Source organism: Gossypium arboreum, chromosome 7 (assembly GCF_025698485.1).
Source record: "Gossypium arboreum isolate Shixiya-1 chromosome 7, ASM2569848v2, whole genome shotgun sequence".
In the NCBI taxonomy this organism is placed as follows: Eukaryota; Viridiplantae; Streptophyta; class Magnoliopsida; order Malvales; family Malvaceae; genus Gossypium; species Gossypium arboreum.
The window spans coordinates 1,300,228-1,322,480 of record NC_069076.1 but is presented as its reverse complement, the minus strand read 5'-3'; the positions used below and the strand labels follow the sequence as shown (position 1 = coordinate 1,322,480).

Here is a 22,253-nt window from a genome sequence, read left to right as displayed (position 1 = left end):
GTGTGTCCCTATTACGAACGCCCATACGGCCGTGTGACCCCTGTAGTGTTGAAAATTTTAAATATTTCTGGAATTTTTTTTAGTTTCTGATTTAGTCCCTATTTGTTTCTGATGCGTAGTTTGGCCCTCGAGGGCTCGTATAAGGGACAATATATATGATTTTGATTGGTTTTTTACATGAATGCTATATGATATGAAATGTTTGCATTTTCTGTCTGTTTGATTTGTAAACTCCGGTAATGTTCTGTAACCTTGTTTCGATTTGGCAACGGATTCGGGTTAGGGGTGTTACAAACTTTCTGTTACTTTTCTGGGCAGAAGGTTAACAAGTCCAAGTCGCAAGTGTTTTTCTCCCCTAATACTCCTAGTTCGGTTATTAAGGTGATTTGCGAGAGTGTGGGGTTCAATCGAGTGGATGATCTTAGATGTTACCTTGGCATGCCATTGATTCATAATAGAGTTACTGTGCATACTTTCGACTTTGTTTTAAGCAATGTTAGGCAAAAACTGTCTAGATGGGATGCGAGGGAACTTTCACTAGCAGGACGAATAATTTTGATTCGGTCAGTTCTTCTTGCTATTCCTTACTACTTTATGTTTACTATTCAGGTGCCTCTTTCTGTATGCAATGAAATTGAGAGACTTGCTTGTAATTTTATTTGGGGAGAAACTAATAATACAAGGAAAATTGCGCTTCTTTCTTGGGAAGATTGTTGTTGGCCTTTGGATAGTGGTGGACTGGGTTTGCGGAAGTTATGTGATCAGAATAAGATTTTCTTAATGAAGCAAATATAATGTACAAGGGACTAATAATACCGTGTCTCTATGGGTTTGGGTGTTAAGAAAGAAATATAATGTACAAGGGGCACTTCCAAACTTTATCTCTCAACGCAATTGTTCAATCATATGAAAGACATTATCACGGGTTTGGCCAGAAGTTGTGGGTAATGTTTTTTAGTTAATTGGCGATGGCCGTATGACGAATTTTTGGGATGATGTATAGGTTAGGTAGATGGGTCCCTTGCGAGATATTCTTGGAGGATGAGATCAACCTGATAACACATTATGCGTTTGTGACTTAGTGACTAAGAATGGTATTTGGGATTGGTATTGTCTTCCTAATCTCGTTCTATGCCTCATTATTTAACAGATCGCAGCGATCATACCCATATATGATGTTGTAGGACATGATTGCTTAGCTTGGAAATAGATGGAAAAGGATGGTTTCTCATTATCTGTGACTTATAAAAATCTCTTTAGTCAAGTTTCTAATGATGCTGCTATTTGGAAGATGACTTGAAGAGTTCTGACGCCTCAAAGGGTATGTGTTTTCTTATGGCTTTTATGGCACGATAGATTATTGACAAATAATGAGAGAAGACATAGGCATACGACAAAGGACGGTCTTTGTCCTTTGTGTACTGATAGTTTGGAGACAGGGATTCATGTTTTTCGAGATTGTGCTTTTGTTAAGACTGTATGGCGAATAATGGTTCCTCGGTAAGCCCATAACGTTTTCTTTTCTTTGTTAATGAATGAATGGTTAGTTTGGAACTTGCAGGATAAAGGTAATCTTCACTGTGAAGAAATGGAGTGGTGAACACTGTTTATAATCTTGTGTTGGCTACTTTGAAAGAGTAGAAATGAGTGTGTGTTCTCTAATAGTCACAGAATATCAAGGCTATTATGGATACTGGCTACATGTGGGCTAGGAGTTATCGAAATCTGGATGTGCAGATGAAATCCTTGAGGGCCATGAGGAGTCTTTTGAGTTGGACAAAACTCAATTCAGATGGAGCTGTGTCAAATTTGGAACGAAGGGCTTCTATTGGGGGTGTTCTTAGAAATTCGAATGCAAATTGGTTATGTGGCTATGCAAGGAGTTTCGGTAACTAGTCAGTCTTTAAACTTGAAACAAGAGTGATGTTGGAAGGATTATTCTTAGCTTGGGATAAAGGGTTTCGGAAAGTTGAAGTTGAGTGTGATAAAGGGTTTCAGAGGAGCTAGTAGTAGTTTGGTGGAACTGCGGCTATTACATCAAGTTTTGAGTCGGAAATGAGAGATTCGTATCTGACATATCTTGAGAACTCTTAATGGTGTTGCTGATCATATGACTAAATGTGTTGATACAGGTAGCTCTTTGATACGTTTATTGAGATCCCCACCAGCTTCGGTCATGAACTTGTTGAGAAGAGATCGCAACATGTCTATTTACTCTTAATTATGATTTCATCTAATGTAATCGCTTAATGCTGTCCTTTTTTACCAAAAAAAATACTACTTTAAACAAAATTTTATTTTGATATTTTTATACATATCAATCTTATTACACAAATTGTTTCATCCACATTGTGTATTGTGAAAAATAAAATAAAATAAAATAAATAAAATAAAGAACACACAAATTTTATGTGGAAACCCTTTCGGGAAAAAACCACGGGCAGAGGAGAAGAAAATTCACTATGTCGAAAAAATTTGACTCAAATACAAGAGGAATAGACTATGTCTATTTATAGGCTTGCAAAGCCATATTCTAGTAGGATTGAAACATCTTATCCTAATCAATATAAAATAGATGGAGTTTAATAAGGTTTAAAAACCTTACTCTAAAATAAAATAAAAGAAGTCTAGTTCTATATGGATTTTACTTTTATTTTATATGCCATCGTATTTTATTTAAATAAGAATTTGGGTCACTTAATTCTAACAATCTCCACATTGACACAAATTCTCAATGAACAAGTTCTTCATCGCGAACTTTCAATAAACAAGTTCTCCACCTCTTCCATAAAACCCCTTAAGGGTTTAACTTCAACAATGAACACCAACCAAGTCTAAGCAATGCGCAAACTTGGTTATAGGAAGTGACTTAGTCATCATATTTGCAGGATTTTCATGAGTACTAATTTTGCTCACAACAATATCACCACGAGCAATAATATCACGAACAAAATGATACCAAATATCAATGTGTTTTGTTCTCTCATGAAATATTTGATCTTTTGTAAGAAAGATGGCACTCTGACTGTCACAAAATACTGTGCTGATTTGAAGGTCTTCATTGAGTTCACTAAATAGTCCCTTCAACCAAATAGCTTCTTTACAAGCCTCAGTAATCGCCATGTACTCAGCTTCAGTGGTAGACAAAGTGACTGTAGTTTACAAAGTGGCTTTCCAACTAATTGCACAACCTCCGATTGTAAAGACGTAACCTGTGAGAGATTTTCTTCTATCAAGGTCTCCAGCAAAATCAGCATCAACATACCCTATAACTTCATCTTTAGTTCTTCCAAACTGTAAGCAAACATCAGTAGTGCCTCGTAAGTATCTTAAAATCCATTGAACTGCTTTCCAATGTTCTTTACCGGGATTTGCCATATATCTGCTAACTGCACTGACTGCATATGATAAATTTGGACGTGAACAAACCATAGCATACATGAGAGATCCCACTGCACTAGAGTATGGAACATGTGACATGTACTCAATCTCATCATTTGATTGAGGATACAAGGCCGATGAAAGTCTGAAATGGGCTGCTAAAGGAGTACTAACAGGCTTAGCACTCTATATATTGAACCTGCAAAGAACTTTCTCAATGTACCCCTTCTGACTTAGGTACAATTTACTTGCTTTTCTATCTCTGAGAATCTCCATACCAAGTATCTTCTTTTCTGGTCCTAAATCTTTCATCTCAAATTCTTCACTTAGTTGGGCTTTAACCTTTCTTATCTCTCATTTATCTTTTGTTGCTATCAACATGTCATCAACATAAAGAAGTAGATACACAAAAGAACCATCACTATTTTTCTTAAAGTAAACACAACTGTCTAAACTACTTCTTTTGAAATTATGAGAAGTCATAAAGGAATCAAACCTCTTGTACCACTGTCTTGGTGACTGTTTCAAACCGTAAAGGGACTTTCTCAGTAAGCAACCATAGTCCTCTTTTTCTGAGACTATAAAACTCTCTTGTTGTTGCATGTAAATATCTTCCTCAAGTTCTCCATGCAGAAATGCAGTTTTTACATCTAACTGCTTAAGCTCTAAATCATGCATGGCCACAATACCAAGCAAAGCTCGAATCAAACTATGCTTAACAACTGGAGAGAACACATCTGTGAAGTCCACTCCTGGAATTTGACTGTAACCCTTTGCAACAAGCCTTGCTTTATATCTGGGTTCTTCAACCCCTAGAGTCCCTTCTTTTTTTTTAAACACCCATTTACAACGAACAGCCTTTTTACCTTTAGGAAGTTTCACAAGGTCCCATGTTCTGTATTTGTGGAGTGATTCCATCTCTTCTTGCATAGCTAACATCCACTTTTTTGAGTCTTCACAGCTAACCGCCTCAGAATAATTAGATGGCTCTTGATTCGCATCTATATCTTCAGCCACATTTAAAGCATAAGCAACTAGATCAACCTCGGCATACTTCTTTGGAGGTTTAATTTCTCTTCTAATTGCTTTTTGGCGATAGAGTATTGTGGTGAAGAAGCAACTCTATTATCAATTTTGTTCGGCTTGAGGAGTTGACTCAGATTAATCGATGCTCCACCGCTTTTGATTTTCTTTATTGGAAGAGTCTTTAAGAGATAAGTTAGGTAGCATAGCAGTTTCATAAAAAAACAACATCTCTGCTAATCACAACTTTTCTATTTTCAGGACACCATAACTTATACCCTTTTACACCAGCTTTATAACCAAGAAAAATGCATTTAATAGATCTCAGTTCCAATTTTCCATTATCAACATGAGCATACGCAGGACACCCAAAAATCTTTAAATTAGAATAATTAGCAGGAATACCAGACCATACCTCTTGTGGAGTCTTTTTCTCAATGGCAACGGATGGAGATCGGTTGATCAAAAAACATGCAGTAGAGGCCGCTTCTGCCCAAAATGCCTTCGGTAAGTTGGCATTTGACAACATACATCGAACCTTCTCTATGATCGTTCCGTTCATTCGTTCTGCAACGCCGTTTTGCTGTGGAGTATAACGAACTGTCAAGTGTCTCATGATCCCTTCTGACTTGCATAATCTATTAAACTCATCAGAACAAAACTCTAAACCATTATCTGTGCGGAAGTATTTTATCTGTTTTCCCTTCTATTTTTCAATCATAATTTTCCAAGACTTAAATGCGGAAAACACATCGCTTTTCTGCTTCAGGAAAAATGCCCAAACTTTTCTGGAAAAATCATCAATAAAGGTTAGCATATAATTAGCTCTACCTCTCGAAGGCACTCTTGATGGCCCCCACAGATCAGAATGAATATACTCCAACGTTCCCTTCGTGTTATGGATTCCTCTAGTGAATTGAACTCTCTTTTGCTTCCAAAAACACAGTGCTCACAGAAATTCAATTTGCAAATTCCTTGCCCATTAAGAAGTCCTCTTTTGCTTAATTCTGTCATGCCATTCTCACTCATATGCCCTAGGCGCATATGCCAAAGTTTAGTAATATCATCATCTGACAAGGAAGAGGAAGCGACAGCTGCATCACCAGTAATAGTAGAACCCTGTAAAACATATAACGTGGCAATCTTTCTCTGCCCTTTCATCACAACAAGGGACCCTTTGGAAATCTTTAAAACCCCACTTTCAGTTGTGTATCTGTACCCTTTTGAATCAAGAGTACTCAACGAAATTAAATTTCTTTTCAATTCTGGAACATGCCACACGTCACTAAGTGTTCTGACAACTCCATCAAATATCTTAACTTTAATTGTTCCAACACCTGCGATTTTACACGAAGCATTATTTCCCATCAAAATAACACCTTCAGATACTGTTTCATAAGTTGTAAACCAATCCCGATTGGGACTCATGTAGAAGGTGTAGCCTGAATCAAATATCCACTACTCGCTTACTTTAGAATCATTGACAGAAGCGACTAGAAGTTCACCATCGCTGTAGTCTTCTACAACATCAGCTTTACCAAAATTTTCTAGTTATTTTCCCTTTTGATTCGCAGCCTCCCTTTTAATCTTATTTTGTAGCTTATAGCACTCAGATTTAATGTGCCCTTTCTTCTTGCAGAAGTTACAAGTTTTACCTCTGTTTGAAGACTTCGATTTACCCTTAGATTTACCACGAGGATTCCGTTCCTGTGTCCTACCACGATCATCATCGACATTCGATCTTGTCTCCCACGAACAATGAGACCTCTCTCCGAGAGTCGGGTTTAACCACAAGATGCTTTATCTTATCATACGAGGTTAAAGAATCATAAACCTCATCAACCGTGAGAGACTCATGGCTATATAAAATCGTGTCTCTAAAGGTTGAATAAGACGGGGCAACAAACAAAGTAGAATCAACCCTAGATCTTCCTTATCATACTGAACCTCCATGGCCTCCAAGTTTGAGAGAATTTCTTTAAACATTGTTAAGTGTTCGTGTACAGACACACCTTCCTCCAAACGGTGAGCATAAAGACGCTGCTTCATATGCAACTTGCTTGTTAGAGTTTTCGACATACATATTTGTTCTAGCCTCTTCCATAATGCAGCGGCAGTTTTCTCTTTCATCACATCCTGCAAAATTTCGTTGGACAAATGCAGATGTAATTGTGTTAATGCCTTTCGATCCTTATGCTTTTTCTCTTCATCTGTTAATGTCGAAGGCATCTTATCTATCCCTAGCAGGGCATCCTTCAGATCCATCTGTGCAAGAACTGTTTGCATCTTAATTTGCCACAACGTAAATCTAGTGTTGCGATCCAACAGCGGAATTTCATACTTCAAAGACACCATTACCGTGATCGAGATGAATAATCCGGAAGCTCTGATACCAATTTGTGAAAAATAAAATAAAATAAATAAAGAACACACAAATTTTACGAGGAAACCCTTTCGGGAAAAAACCACCGGCAAAGGAGAAGAAAATTCACTATGTCGAAAAAATTTGACTCAAATACAAGAGGAATAGACTATGTCTATTTATAGGCTTGCAAAGCCATATTCTAGTAGGATTGAAACACCTTATCCTAATCAATATAAAATAGATGGAGTTTAATAAGGTTTAAAAACCTTATTCTAAAATAAAATAAAAGAAGTCTAGTTCTATATGGATTTTACTTTTATTTTATTTTCCATCGTATTTTATTTAAATAAGAATTTAGGTCACTTAATTCTAACATGTATATATATATTGATTATGTCGTTGATTGAGTTAATGTCATAGGTTAACTTGATACCAACAAAAAAAATATCATATAAATAATTAAAATATTTTTAATATTTTTAATTATGATGTATTTAGCTATTTATTTTTTACTCGTAATTAAAACTAATTTTTATTTTATTATTAAACTTTACGTTTTATTTTTATATATTATTGTGTATTATTTTAAATATTTGATTTCTAGTAATAGAATTTATTATTATACACGTATTTAATGTGGCTTGGCCGGCTTTATCATTAAAATTTAATGTCTACTTAAAGACATTTTTTATTGAACAGCTTTTGGGTCTCTTTTCAGAAATAGACTCATAAGCATGGCAGAGTCTTTGTCCTTATGTTAATGTGGTTCATAAATCACAATTACTTTCACCCACGAAAGTATCTTTCGATGAGAGATTTCCTATAGATTATAAGATGTATATGTGATGTGATTGTTGTTTGTTTTATTTTTTATTTATGAGATTGATATTTTAATTTTGGTTCATATTTCATAATTAATTAATTATTTTATCAGAAAGTAACAATGATAATAAAATTAATTATTATTGTTGGTCATTGATATCTTGATTTTGATTAAAAAATATTTATGTTGTTAATTGTGATACAAAACACGTTAGCAAATAAATATAAATATAAATATTTATATTAAATACAAGATTTGAATAAATAATATAAATAAATATTTATATTTATATAAAAATATCAGATTAAACAAAACAAATTAAATAAGTACTTATATTTATTTAAAACATCATATTTGAAAACAATTAAATAAACAAAATCTTAAAAAACTAGAAATCGAATAAGGGAATTGAGTTTTAGTAGATTTTAAGGCTTGTTTTCACAGTTTCCTTAAAGACAGATTCGACCAAACAAACCTTGCCTTCGAAGAACAAACTTTATTCTATCACCGAAACGTTTGAAAATTTGAAGAGAAAAAGAAAAGAATTTTTTAAAGTGAAATAAATTCGTTGTGTGTCTCCTAAGAATTCTGTAGTATAAAAAAAATAAAATATGTATTGGGCTAAATGTTGCCCATGTTGTGTAGGTACGCCCATAACCCTTATAGATTTGGGCTAAAATATGTATTGGGCGACTGGCGGCTGCCACGATGGTCCGACGACCAGAGCTTAGGCCAGTCTTGGAGACTGAGAGAAAAAAGAGGAGAGCTTTTGGGAGTTTTTTTTTTATTTTTTATTTTGGGGTATGAAATGATTTTTTTTGTGAAAAATTTCACTCATATAGGCTCCCAAAACGGCGTCGTTTTGAACAACCCGATCCGACCCAACCCAAGATCCAGTAGGATCAGCGTGTTTTTGGACAAAGGGGTTATTTGCGCCCTTTGTCCTTCCGCTTTTAAGGCTAGTTTCAATGAGGTCCTATTCTATTTTTTTGAATGTTGCCCCTTTAATTTTATTTCTGTTTCACTTTAGAGCACACTAGAACTGTGCGTTTTGGGGGACAGGGATATTTTCCCATTTGGTCCCCCAATCTCATCCGCGCGTTTCAAATGAGTCCATTATTTTATTTTTCTATCCAAATTTTGCCCCCAAATTTTATTTAAATTTCAATTAAATCCTTTATTATTTAATTTCAGCTTTTCATGAATTTTTTATTTATTATTTACTTCCTTTTTATTTTAAAACTTATATTGTTCATATTTGTATATTTTTTGCCATATTGTCATTGTTATTTCATTTTTTTATTTTTATTATTTTTGGTGTCATTTTTCAACATGCATCTTCCATTTATTTTTATTTTGAGTTATCTTGCTTATTTTATTATTATGATTATATTATTGTTATTACAACACCCTTTATTTATTTATATTTTATCATTCACTAATCTTACGTTATCCTTTTATGGACTTTGCTTTGTTCTATTTTATTTATTATTCCTTACTCTTTTTAAAATTTTGTGTTATTTAAAATCCTCTTTCATGTGCCTTTTTTTTTGTTTCATCATTGTTATCATTTTTATTTATTTGTATTAATATTATGATTATCTTTATTATTATTATTATTATAAATCAACATTTTATCATTACCATTGTATTATTATCACTCACTAGCATACCATCTTTATTTTATCTTTTATTTGATCATTTATTTGTTTGCCTAATATTTTAATATCGTCTCTTTGTTTATCTACTACCATGTTATCTTATTTTTGTCAACACCATGTCACGAACCGTATTTGAATATATTACCCATTTTTATACTATGCTTTAAATAAGTTAAATACACATTTCTTAAACTGTTACATTCATTTTTTACTCGATGTATAAAAAAGATTTTTTTTAAAAAAATCAAAGTAAATGTTCATTATTTTCGGAATTAGAAGAGTTGTGTTCTTAACTTACGGAATATGACTTTCTCCTAAAACTGAAATAGCCTAACATCTATTTCAAAAAAATAAAAACGGGATTTAAGTGATAATTAAATGGCATTCATTTTTGTTCATTTAAGTGATAATTTAGTTAAGTAATGTCTTAATAAAGGATTGTATTTTAAAATCTTTTCAAATTTTCAATTTTCGACACTAAAGACATCAAGTAATCAACTAGGTACCAATTTTGAGCGTCACGAGGGTGCTAATCCTTCCTCGTGTGTAACTGACTCCCGAACCCATTTCCTGGATTTTGTAGACAAAAAAATATCATTGTTTTAGTAAATCAAACCTTTTATTAAAACGATCAAATTACGAGGTGATCCAATCACACCTCATAAAAAAGGATTGGTGGCGACTCCCATTTTCTTTTTCAAAATATAAGTCGATTTAAAAAAAAAAAGGTTTCGACAACTGTAATACTCTGTAACCCTAATCCAGCAATGAAGACGGTTAGGGGTGTTAAAGATACATACTTTACCCTTACTATGATCATACATTTTCTTATTTCTATAGTTAGTATCATCCTTTATATATAAATACCTCTACTTGAATAGTTTACTTAAGAGAGTCATGGTAGAGACTCACCTGATTCTCACTTACTGTAGTTCAAACTCCAGTTCTAGATATCCATCTCGAACCAGTAGCGACCACTGCTTAGAAACATAATTTCATTATAACTGCTCTTGTACATACAAATTACTTACCCTCTCATTCGATGACAATCTCATGCAAGAACATTATACTTACAATCTTACTGTTCAATTACCACATGCAAATTTACTCATTCAAAACTTAACATACAGGATTGAAATACTTACTCTGATCAGAAATAACCACTGATCATAAAAAAACCATAGCTTTTAGATCATCGATGTAAGATACATTCAAATTTGAGAATAGTATCGATAAATACCACTTAAGGGAGAAGAAAAAGAAAGAAGACCCTTTTCAGAACTCATCTCTCATATATATAAATATGACTCAACTTACTTAGTGGAAGTTAACAAGTGTCATACATTTCAGAACTTGCCTTCTTAATAGCCTATAGTTTCCAAGAGAAATATTAATAAATGTCTTGCAATCACAATTATTCAGCTTAGCTATGTAGTTGATTTCTAACCAAGTTACTTAAAATCTAACTAGCACGATATTCCATACAAATCGGACGTACTATACCTTTGGCAAATACTCAATCCATACTTTCCTTTATCTCTAACACGAACTTCTCCTAATATAACAGAATATGATGAAATCAAATTCTTACTAACTCATGTGGCGATTACTATATATATGCCCACACGTATACGCCTAAACAATCATTTAGGTGGATAACACTAAGCCAGACAGACTATTTACTGCTATATGCGAAAACTTTAGACCCGCCAAATCTAGGGTGTTACAAAAGGTATGATGGATCGTGGTCTATTTTATACACACACTCACAAAGTTCAAAATTGGTTGATTATTCAAACAGTGATTATGGTGGTAACTTGGATGATCGCAAAAGTACGCATGGATATTTATTTCATATTGGCTCTGCAACATTTTTGTGGTTATCAAAATAGCAACAAATAGTGGCCCTCTCAACATGTATAGCAAAATACATAGCCGCTACAACTTGCACTTATTAAGCAATTTGGTTGAAGAATATTTTGAGCGAACTATCTCTTATACATGAAGCTCCAATAACAATTTATGTTGACAAAGAATCCACAATATCTCTTGTAAAGAATCTAGTGTTCCATAACCGAAGCAAGCACATCAATACAAAATATCATTTTATTTTAGAGTAAGTGTAGAATAAAAGTTTAGAGCTAATATATTGACAGACAAAAAACTAATCGGCAGAAATTTTTACGAAGCTATTAAAAGCGAACGTATTTCACAACTTAAATGGAAATCTCGGTTTGAATGAGAGTGTTAGAAGTTAAACCGATTTCAAAGTCGGCAAAGCATGGAAAGTGATTAACAAGACTTTACAAAGTGTGTACAGGGTGGCTAAGAATTGGTTTACAATGTGGCAAAACAGAAACGTGGCAGTTTGCTGAAAGTTTCTTTAAGGATTAAAATGATGATAATGACAAGTATAGACTTGCTGGAAGCTTCAGAAGCTTGTTACCAGCCTTTAAGTCAGTTAAATAAGGCTATAAATAGGCCTCATGTTGGTGTAATATAAGCATAAGTTAGTGAAGAAAAATATGTGCGAGTGCTGTAAATAGTAAGAGGTAGGCATGCGAGTGAAAAGAAACTAACAGCAACTAGTGTACTGGGAGAAGAGAAAATTGTAATTTTTTGGTATTGTGTGACTAATAAAATTATTTCGGTTTTAAATCTCAACTACGCTTCCAACAATTTTAATGGCGGACGACTTGCTTCTTGTTGCATAGTTCAGTAATAAGCAAGTTTAACGTCTGCTAAAACGATCCATCACTGTCTGCTACTGTCTACCATAGTCATCTTAAGCCAACTCTGCAACATCTTTCACTCTTTTCCTCATTTGTTTTCCCATCACTCCTTCCATTAACTCCTTCACCATCTTCAGTAACCCTTCCCATTTCAAAAACCCGGGTTTCATCTCATTGCATGTCGACTCAACTCTTCGCCCTACCTTGAATTCCTCCACCACCGTTCTCGCATTCAATGCCTGTTCAGCTATCATCGTCCATGCAAGGATCAGGACCCTATAGCATATGCTTTCCAACGCTGAATTCCACCCACAGTGACTTAGAAACCCTTCAACACATTGGTGTTTCAGTATTTGCCTTTTATCCACCCATTGTTTTACCACAGTGCTTCTCCCTTCAATTTGTTCTTCAAACCCTTCATCCAATAGTATTAAAATTCTTTTTTTGCTTAAAACCCAAAAGAAGTTTGCTTTTGATTCTTGCAATCCCATCGCTATTTGTTGGAGTTGTTCCAATGAGACCTCGACTTGAGAGCAAAATGCTACATATAAAATCGAGCACTTGAATCTAAAAGGGGTAAATAACTAAAATAGTCACTTTTATTTACCTCAAGTTACATTTTAATCACTTATGTTTGAAATGTTATATTTTAGTCACTTACATGTCAACATTTTAGTCACTAAATTGTTAATTGCCGTTAATGGTGTAACAGTAAGTTAACGTAGCACGTTTATTCATCATTTCAAACAAAAAATTTAGGTTAAATTATACAATTGGTCTCTATATTTTTTTTATTTTGAGAACTTTATTTTTTATGTTCTTTGAACTTTCTTTTTTTTTTTCTTTATTTTCTATAATCTTCTACTTCTCCCTCTACTCTCCTCTCTTCTCCATCTCTTTTAACATAGTTCTTATATGTTTTCTATTTGTTAAAATTTCTTTATCTTTATGAAAAAAGAAAAGGTGAAAGTTGAAACTAAAATAAAACTCGCATATTCTCACCCTACAATTACAAACCCTCATTGTTCATCATCGCTTTAACGAACCAATTTGATCTCTCAATGACCTAGTCCACAAGCTCGCTTCACTTGAAGAACTCGCCAGTCGTGACTTATGGCAGTCCACCCTCAACAAAGTTTCCTGAACTTGTTCCCTTAACCTCCTAACCAAACCTCATGACCACATTATCTATCTTACCTATAACATTCTCGCCTTCTAAAAACTACGTTATTTCACGGATTCTTTAAACGAACTCTACACTCAATGACTAAAACGACCACCATACAAAATTTATCCTCAACTTTACCCAAACCAATTGGGTTCCATGCTCCCTTTCTCTCTTCGGTTCATCCATGTTCGACTTTCAATCAAGCTTGCTTAGAAATATTCAAGAAGATTTAAATCAATTTTATCGTTTACTTAATTTTATTCATTAGAAAATAAAAAAAAGAACGAAGTAATCTACACGATTCTGTAAAAGTTAGAAACGGGAAAAAAATTGTTTTGAATATAAAAATTGTAATTTATGTTTAGATTTGATTAATGATATGGTTTTTTTATATTTATTAGTTAGATCCAATTTTAGTTTCAGAATTAGGTTATATTCAAATCGAGATTTGATTAAGAATTATTGATATCGGTTTTGAGCGAAATTCAATTTAGGAATCATGTGAAAGGAACAATGACTTGATTTATTTGGTGGGCAAAGATTATATTTCTGCAGTAAAGAATATAAGAAGAGAGAAAAATAAATGGGAAGAAGAAAAGGAAAATAAATAAAGAAAAAGAAAAATTAAATTGTTCAAAAAAATAAAAGTATAAGGACTAGTTTTAACAAATGAAAAATATAGAAAAACTATGTTAAAAGAAATGAAGAAGAAAGAAAAACAGAAGGAGAAGAAAAAAAAAGAAATTTTAAAGAACATAAAAGAAAAAAATTAAATTGTTCAAAATGAAAAAAATATAGGGTCTAATTGTATAATTTAACCTAAATTTTTTGTTTGTAATGGTAATTAAAAGCGCCACGTCAGCTTATCATTACACCATTAATGAAAATTAATTGTGACTGAAATGTAAGATTTTAAATATAAATCACTAAAATGTAACCCGAAACAAACAAAAATAACTATCTTAATAGTTTACCCAATTTAAAAGTGTTTGGTTTGTGGTTTGGTTCACCGGTTCAACTAAGCATAATGGTTTATTATATAAATAAAATTTTCAAATAATTATTTAAATTTTTTAAATAATTTAATGAATATTTGTAATTCAATTATTTAAATAATATTTTTTGAATAATTTTTCATCATTTATAATATTTTAAAGTTAGAATAATTAAAATTAAAATTTATTAATAGTTTATCCATCTTAATTATACCTTTTACAATTTCAGACCGGACAATTTCCTGAGAATATCACTTTGGAAACGACATATGAATCACATGTCGTTGCCTTGCCAACTGCCAGGTTCTAACACCATAGACTTGTGTCTGAAAAACCTGTCATTTGAAAAAAAAAAAAAAGAGTGTCTATACAAAATAGTAAAAAATAAAAAATCATCAAAAAAATTCCTTCTTCTCTTCTTTCATTCAAAGTTTCAATTTCAACCCAAAGAAAGATTAGGAAAACCCAAAAAGGAAATGGCAATGGTGACTGTATCCAATTTAGTTTCATATCAAAAGGTGAATTTCTTTTCTTTATTTTAATATATATTTTCCTTTTTGTTGTTCATTAATTCTGGGTTTCTTTTACTTTGTTCACAGAGTCATGAATTCCATGTAATTTGCAGAAGGAGAGAAAAAGGAAGAGAAAATCAAAGTAATTACCCCTATAAAGTCATTGAAATTACACCCCCGCCTAAGTCCCTTGGTGTTCGTTGCTTCCCTCCTGTAAGTCCCACTTTCTTTATTGTAATTTGCTGTCTGAAATTTATTCAATTGGAGTTATATCTTTATAGATTTAAGGGCGGAAATTAAAGCCTTTGAATTTAGGTTAAATTAATGACTATTAAAAATCTATTATTGGGGTTTTAATCATGTGTTTTGAAGTATCTTATTGTGATGAAATTCTGGATTGTTTTATTTATTTAGGTATTTTTGTTTTTGTGAAAAGAAAATATGCAGTCTTTGACTTTTCAAGTCGATGTCTCAAGTTTAAGTTACTACAGAGGTCTCTATACATGAGCATGAAGTACACGTGGCATGTTATTTATTACTGTCTGATTATTCTGTTAGTCATGTCCATTTTGAACAATAGAAATAGATGAAATTTAACAGAAATAATCAATTTACCCTTTGATTTAACATAGAGGACTAATTTGCTATTTTTTAGTAGGGGGATAAAATGTAATTTGACTCTTAGTACAGAGGCTTCCTTTGTACTTTTACCTTCAAGTTGATTATGTTTTGCCTCTTACTCGGAAAAAGGCAATCGAAATATTTCCAATCAATGTTGTTTCTATGGATGGGAAAGCAAAGTTTTTACTTGTTTTACTCTATTTGTGAAGCAAAGTATAATTCTTTACCTATAAGGGATGGCATTTGGGCTTTGGAGTGGTATCTTTGTTGTTGAGGATGTTATGAAGTAAAGTGAAGTCGAAGGTGTAAAGTACGGATCCCGATCTTTTTTAAGTGTTTATTCAATGGCGAGTGCTTGGAAACTGTTTGATAGAATAGTTTATAAGATCAGTTTGAATGATTAGTTATCCAATTTTCAGGTTTTGATGCTCTCATTTGGCTTGATAATGATATTAGTAGCGTGACGAACCGAGACATGAAGAACTTGTAATCAGGTTTAGGCAAATGAAGTAAATATGACGACTTGGACTATCAATCTCTCTTGTAGTGATGTTCGAGTTTTATGACTGTAAATGTCAATGGCCCTTAATCGAATGCAGAACTTTAGTGATCATCTTGTTCAATATTGCTACTTCGTTGAACTCGAAAACCTTTATACCATCAAAATGCCGGTTGGGGTATTTATGTTCCATTTCCATGATGATGAAATATTTCTTTCTTCTGCATCAGAATTTGCAGTGTGGGGAGAGTGTGACGATCGAGGGCCAAACATATACGATCTCGGCCGTAACACATCGGTACCAGCTTCGTAAAGGGAAGTATGAACCTAGCGAGAAACGGCTTGATGTTCAATCAACAGGGAGATACATCTTAAACTTATATCTTGAAAGCTTGCTAGAACAGTCTTGATGCTTAGTTTTCTGTCTATTTTTGTAATATGCTTAACTAGAGTTGGATAATGTGTGACCATCATTTGTATGAAATTATGATCTCATTATCTCTGTGCATCAAATTGTAACGCTAAGCTGTGAGATTGACTTTAGTAACATTGAAAATAATTGTTGTGGTGAGATTAAATATTATAACTGTAAGACTAAAATCAATGGTAGGATATGTGTTTGGATTCAAACGCGTGGATAGCAGGGAGATTAGAATAAAAAATATCTATTAAAGACATTAAAATATGTTTTTTAAACTTTTGTATGTGGTTCAGTGGTTGAACTGGTTAGAAAACATGACACCCAAGCTTTCTGGTTTGCATATCTTTTCCTTGCGTTTTCAGCCACCGTTATTTCAACTTGAAAACGACCATTTTACACGTGATTAACACCATTAATTACATGTTCTTTTCTTTTCCAAAGGGAATTAAAACGACAAAGCCTGAGAGTCTACGTTAATTTAATTTCTAATATGAATTGTAGAACGAATATAAAATTCAGAGCAATATGAATGCAACTTACAGGGGTCCTCTGTTTTGCAAAGGAACTAGCATTCAATGGCCAATACCAATATTATTTACAGGGATTACATTTGTTGCCCTAAGTGAATTACCCTATAATTCTATGATCCTAAAGATTATATATTAAGCTTGTTAATCATTTCTTGAACCAATGCCAATGTAGTTCCATTAACTTTCTCTCCATCTGCATCAATGGCTTGCATAATCTGTTCCATGAGTTCGTGTTTCGATTGTTTACTTGTCGAAGCATAATCCGAACAATCCCTCAAAAGAAACAACAGATCTCTAGCCATGTTCTTAGCTCCCCAAGTTCCATCAACACTAAGTTGAAGCAAACCAGGCATTACACCTTCCATTAATATCAAACCTCTATATTTATCTCTACAACTTTGACATATATGAAGAAGGATTCCAACAGCATGTTCTTTACATTGTGGGGAACCTTCTTCCATTGCTTCAACTATAATCCTGATTGCACCGGGGATCTCGGTTGTGTCAGAAATCGAATTTTCCGACCATGAAACGATGTTTCCAAGTAATGACATTGCCTTTTCTGTTAAGTCTGATGATTTTTCTGAAGTATGAATGAGTTGAAGCAAGGTATAGATTATACCAGAAGATGAAATCAATGGGATTATTTGATGACAAGTCGAGAGATTTTGAAGTGTAGCAATGGCGTCTATCTTTGCTTGATTGGTAAAAAGAGTGTTAATGACATTGTTGGGATCTGAATTTACCAGGTTTAAGATTTGTACAAGGAGTTGAATAGTCCCTGATGAAGCAATTATCAACTTGTTTGCCTTACATGAAGATAAGATCAACATTGCTGCCATTGAAAGTTCAATGAGTTCTTCATTTTGACATTGAAGAAGCTCTAACAAAACTGGTATAATCCCAGATTTTACAATCCTGATTTTGTTTCTGATACAAAAAAAACAAAAACCCAACTTAGAAAATTGTTTAAATAACAAGAACATTCATTGGATCTTGCAAGAGATAAACCAAGTTCAAACCTTTCACTTCCAAATGCAAGGCCAAGAAGAGCTAACAAAGAAGCTTCAATGGCTTCAAAATCTTGAGATTGAAGCATTGAAATCAATGGTGAAATGATCCCAGTTTCAGCCAATTTATGCCTTTGTTTGCTACCGAGTTTACTGAGTTGAGTTGCAGCTTGAATCTGCAATTCTCTATTGCCATTGAAAAGGTTTTCAACCACCAAATCCTCCATTGGCAAAAGAGAAGGAAATTTTATTTATTTTTTTTTTGTTAAAAAATAACTCTTTCTTGTATCAAATTAGGCAAATGAGAGAATACAAATAGGATTTGATGGCGGTTGCTTGAACAAGTGAGTTTAGGCTTTTGTGGGCATCCATTGTTTCAACTTGAAGCAAGCTTGCTATTCTCTTTGGTCAGCTTTTACCTTTTCTTTTTTTTTTCTTTGAAAGTCTTAATTTGGTAAAATAATACAAAATATTCACACACAATAAGCCATTCCTAAGTATGAATCATTAACTTTCCTTTTATATAAGCAAACACCTTAGCTTTTTAAAAAAAAATCAAATTTTGCTTTATTCTTTCTATATTAATTGTAAAAAGTGAAAGTAAACTTTTTTATCTCTCTATAGTTGAATTAACTTTGGGTTTATCTTTTTTTTTGAAAATGGATTATTGGAGTGAAAATCCAATATAGAAATTGTTTTTTGTTGTTGGCATTTATGGTAAGGATTGCTTAAGAAGTAAAAAGTGGTAGTAATTATATGTGTGAGATTTCTTGGGGTTATAATTTTAATTGGTTGGTTAGGGTGTTCATTATTTTGGGAAACTTCTAATCTTTTTATAATTCACATTAATATGTTTTATAGTTTATTATTTTTAATAGTTTTACTATAGGTTTGGGTTATGTTTATTTTTTAATATAATATTTAAAATTATTCATAATCTCTCTCCAACTCATAAATAGGAAGATAATGTATTTAAATAAACTCGAATCTACATTATCCTGCATTGATAATAATACTCATATCAATCAAATTAAAGACTCAATCGACTATAGCTTATTCTTAATTAATTGGGCATTAGTTCAGTTGAAAAATAATTCAATTATTTTGAAGATATTTTTTCTTCTATTCTATCCTTCCTACGAAAAAGAAAATATATAATGATTAAACATTATTATATATTGAGTTCTATTATTGTGATTATTGGTTACATGCTTCATCTTTTCCTCAAAATCAATGTAACGTTTGAGATTATTCATTATTTTATATAAAAATAAATCAATTTAATTTTATCTTAAAAACACCTCACTTGATCAATAAGGCTAAATCTTACTATTAGTCCCTATACTTTAAAAAATTATAGATTTAATCTTTATATTTTAATTTAATCAATGTAAGTTTTGTACTTTTTACATTTTAAAATTTAGTCCTAACTTAAATAATAACATTTAAATTCATTTACTATCAATTAGTCATTCTGAACATCTATACTTCAATTTTCATATCCCAAGAGGAGTAGGACTTATTATTGGAAACTTCAATTTTCATATCCCAAGAGGATTATCTTCATAAATTTCCTAATTGTTATAATTATTCATAATAAAATATGGACTTCTTTTTGTTTTTTAGGGTTCTGAACTTGATTCCTTGATCCAAAGCAGAGAACAATTTACTATATATTAAAGTTTGGATAGTGGATGTCGTCCTTTATTAATATTTTTAATTTTGAAATAAGGAATGGAAGCTAAATTAAGCAACGATAATAGCATAATAAAAATAGAAAAAGGAGAAAAATGCATGGAATGGGCCCATTGAGTTACTTTCTAGCTTTACTTTAGCCGCTATTCGGCAGCATTGTCTTTACGGAAAATATTTCTCAAAATTTCATGATGTTTCGTTCATCTTTGGATTTTTGTAATAAAAACAATGATAATTGCTCCCATTCAGTTTCTTTTTTTAAAAAAAATTATTACAAAATAATATAATTATGCAAACTAACAAGGACTTGACTTGTTGATTAAGACAGAGATATTGAGTATTTGATATTTAGATTTTGTCATGTGCAATTATGATACGTGAGTCTTTGTCTTACTTTGTGCATGTGTTATGTGTGTATTTTATCTGGCTTTTTATACGTTGTGCTTTATACTATGCTTGTTCTACATTGTATTTCACTTTGAGGGGAGGGGAGCAAGGCGCTCTTTGCCCTCATGAAGATACATCTCTACGGACACGTGAAAGAATATGTCTATTTGTTTAATTTAATTGAGGATCGCAGAAACGAACATAAGTTAGATGACTTTGGTAGGTTTAGGATGGTAAATGCATGAATTGTTAGAGGCAAGCAATAACTAAGTGGGGGATTTTATAGTAAGCTTATTTGACATGATTTTGTTATTAATTCTAGTAATTTTTTTTATATAGTTGCTATTAATTATAACAGTTGTGGGGTATGCCTCGCATCGAGCAAACTAGATATGAAATAGAATCTAAGTCATGATGAGGAGGAGCATGACGTCGTGATGGAAGACGTCCAGACAAGGCGATATGCCTCATCACGACATGGACGTGTATTCAACTTAGACAGGGTTTCTTCTCCTAGTTAAAACCTAATATATTTTCCCAATTAAACTCTGATTAATCTAGGAATATTTTAGTTATATTAGGACTTTAATATTAGCATATTTAAAGGGTCCTTGTAACCCTATTTAGAAAGTTAACAAAATAGCTCTTACGTGAGATTTGATGAATAGTTTTGGGGAGAGTTTTTAAGAAAAATTTGTATTCTGGTTTTGGGCTTTGCTTTTTGGGGTTATTTTCTCCATATTGTATTCTTCGTTGGTTTTTTCTGGATTAGTAAAGTTTTCTTTGCCCGTGGTTTTCATCCTCTTCAAAGGAATTTTTCACGTGAAATTTGTGTTTGATCTTCTCTACTTTTCTTGCTCGTTGTTTATACGAGTCGATTGCTAACAATAGTTTTTGTCTATTTCCTTTGTAGGTGCAACTTGTGTCTAAAAGTATTAAACAAGTTAAAATATGAAGATTAATAAATAAATAAATAAAAGGGCTTGAGCTTGGTGTGGGAAGCAATTTGGAGACATTTGTATTAAACCAATTTAAAATTCATAGTAATTTTTGTTTGAACTCCTCCATTCAAGGAGGGGAAAATTGATGAGTGGTCACATGTTGTACTTATTTGTGTCAAATTCATAAATAGGATGAGATGTGTTTTAAGTAAAATTACTATCATTTATAGTGTTTTTGATACTTTTAAGGAAGTCATTATTTGGTGTTTCACATTTGTCTTTTTAGTTAGTTTTAGATGTTTTTATGTTTAACGATGAATAAACTCATTGTGTGCAAAATGATGTAGATGAAAAGGGGAAAATGAACAAAGATTTAGAAAGCTAGCATGGATGATCGTGATACCGAATGCTGAGTAGAACATGACATTGCCAAAGTTGAGAAGATCAAATGAGTGCCATTTTGTATGGTCAATCGCAACATAAGGTTTAAGATTGTCATGACCGTTGTGACTGAGAAGGATTAAATTTGTGAAGTACCAAGAGAATGTCATACTGTAGCAAGAGAGAAGGTGGCAACGTTTGACCTCGATTTGAAGCGGTTATTGTCAAAAGTCATGGGCATTTTTTGAAAATTAACTAGAGAGTCTGTAATGTTGTGAAAAAGGACATCACAATGATCCGGCAATTCCTATACCTTCATTAACTAAAATTGTCGTTTTTTCATAAACACCCTTTTTGAACTATTTTCAAGAGAGTTTTTGTTAGATATTTTAGGAGAGCTTTTTAAATTTGTATTAGATTTCTTATGTATTTGCTATTAAATTTAGTAGTTGCTTTGTAAATATTGGATCAATCATATAAACAACAAAATAGAAAAGGAAGAGAGAATCAAACACAAATTTTACGTGAAAAACTCCTTCGAAAAGGATAAAAATCACTAGTAAAAGAGGCTTCAATTTTTTATTAAATGAGTAAACAAACGAGAGTATAATATGGAGAAATTAAACTTAAATGTACAAAACCCAAACCCCAAAAACAAAGCCCTAATTCGGGAACAAAATTCTCTCCATAGTTACCACAAAAACTCTCACCAAAACTCATATGCAACTACTTCTTGTCGTCCTCAAGTCCTTATTGTTTGTCATATCTAAATCAGGGTTACAAAGATCTTTTAAATAGACTCAATACTAAGGGCTAAAATGATTAAAATAATCCTGAAGTAATTTGAGTCTAACTAGGGGAAAAAGTCTTTTTGAGTTGTACAAAACATGACTGCATAACATCAAGAATCGTCGTGACATGTCGACTCTCCTCGTCACGTCGTTGTTACCACATCCATTGCCAAAAATTGCCGCGTCATTCCGACATCAGGCCTGTTTTGGCCCTCCTTCGGTTGCTCGTTGATTCTCATCTAAGATGCCTATAATGTGTCTGATAAATGCGAAGCACACCCCACAATAAACAACTTTAGTTCTTTTTTATCCTTCTT

At 32.6% G+C, this 22,253-nt stretch overlaps 2 protein-coding genes across 2 annotated transcripts; one reads left to right on the top strand and one right to left on the bottom strand.

Moving 5' to 3' along the window:
- Nucleotides 1-14,374: 14,374 nt before the first annotated feature.
- On the top strand, nt 14,375-16,366 carry LOC108483759 (uncharacterized). Its single transcript, XM_017787330.2, has 3 exons — nt 14,375-14,666; nt 14,748-14,873; nt 16,011-16,366. Exons 1-3 carry the CDS (start codon nt 14,418-14,420, stop codon nt 16,188-16,190), a joined length of 555 nt encoding a protein of 184 aa, XP_017642819.2. The 5' UTR covers nt 14,375-14,417; the 3' UTR covers nt 16,191-16,366.
- A 304-nt stretch (nt 16,367-16,670) lies between these two features.
- On the bottom strand, nt 16,671-18,022 carry LOC108484798 (U-box domain-containing protein 41). Its single transcript, XM_017788701.2, has 2 exons — nt 17,754-18,022; nt 16,671-17,661 (listed from the first exon to the last, which is right to left on the bottom strand). Exons 1-2 carry the CDS (start codon nt 17,966-17,968, stop codon nt 16,857-16,859), a joined length of 1,020 nt encoding a protein of 339 aa, XP_017644190.1. The 5' UTR covers nt 17,969-18,022; the 3' UTR covers nt 16,671-16,856.
- Nucleotides 18,023-22,253: the final 4,231 nt, after the last annotated feature.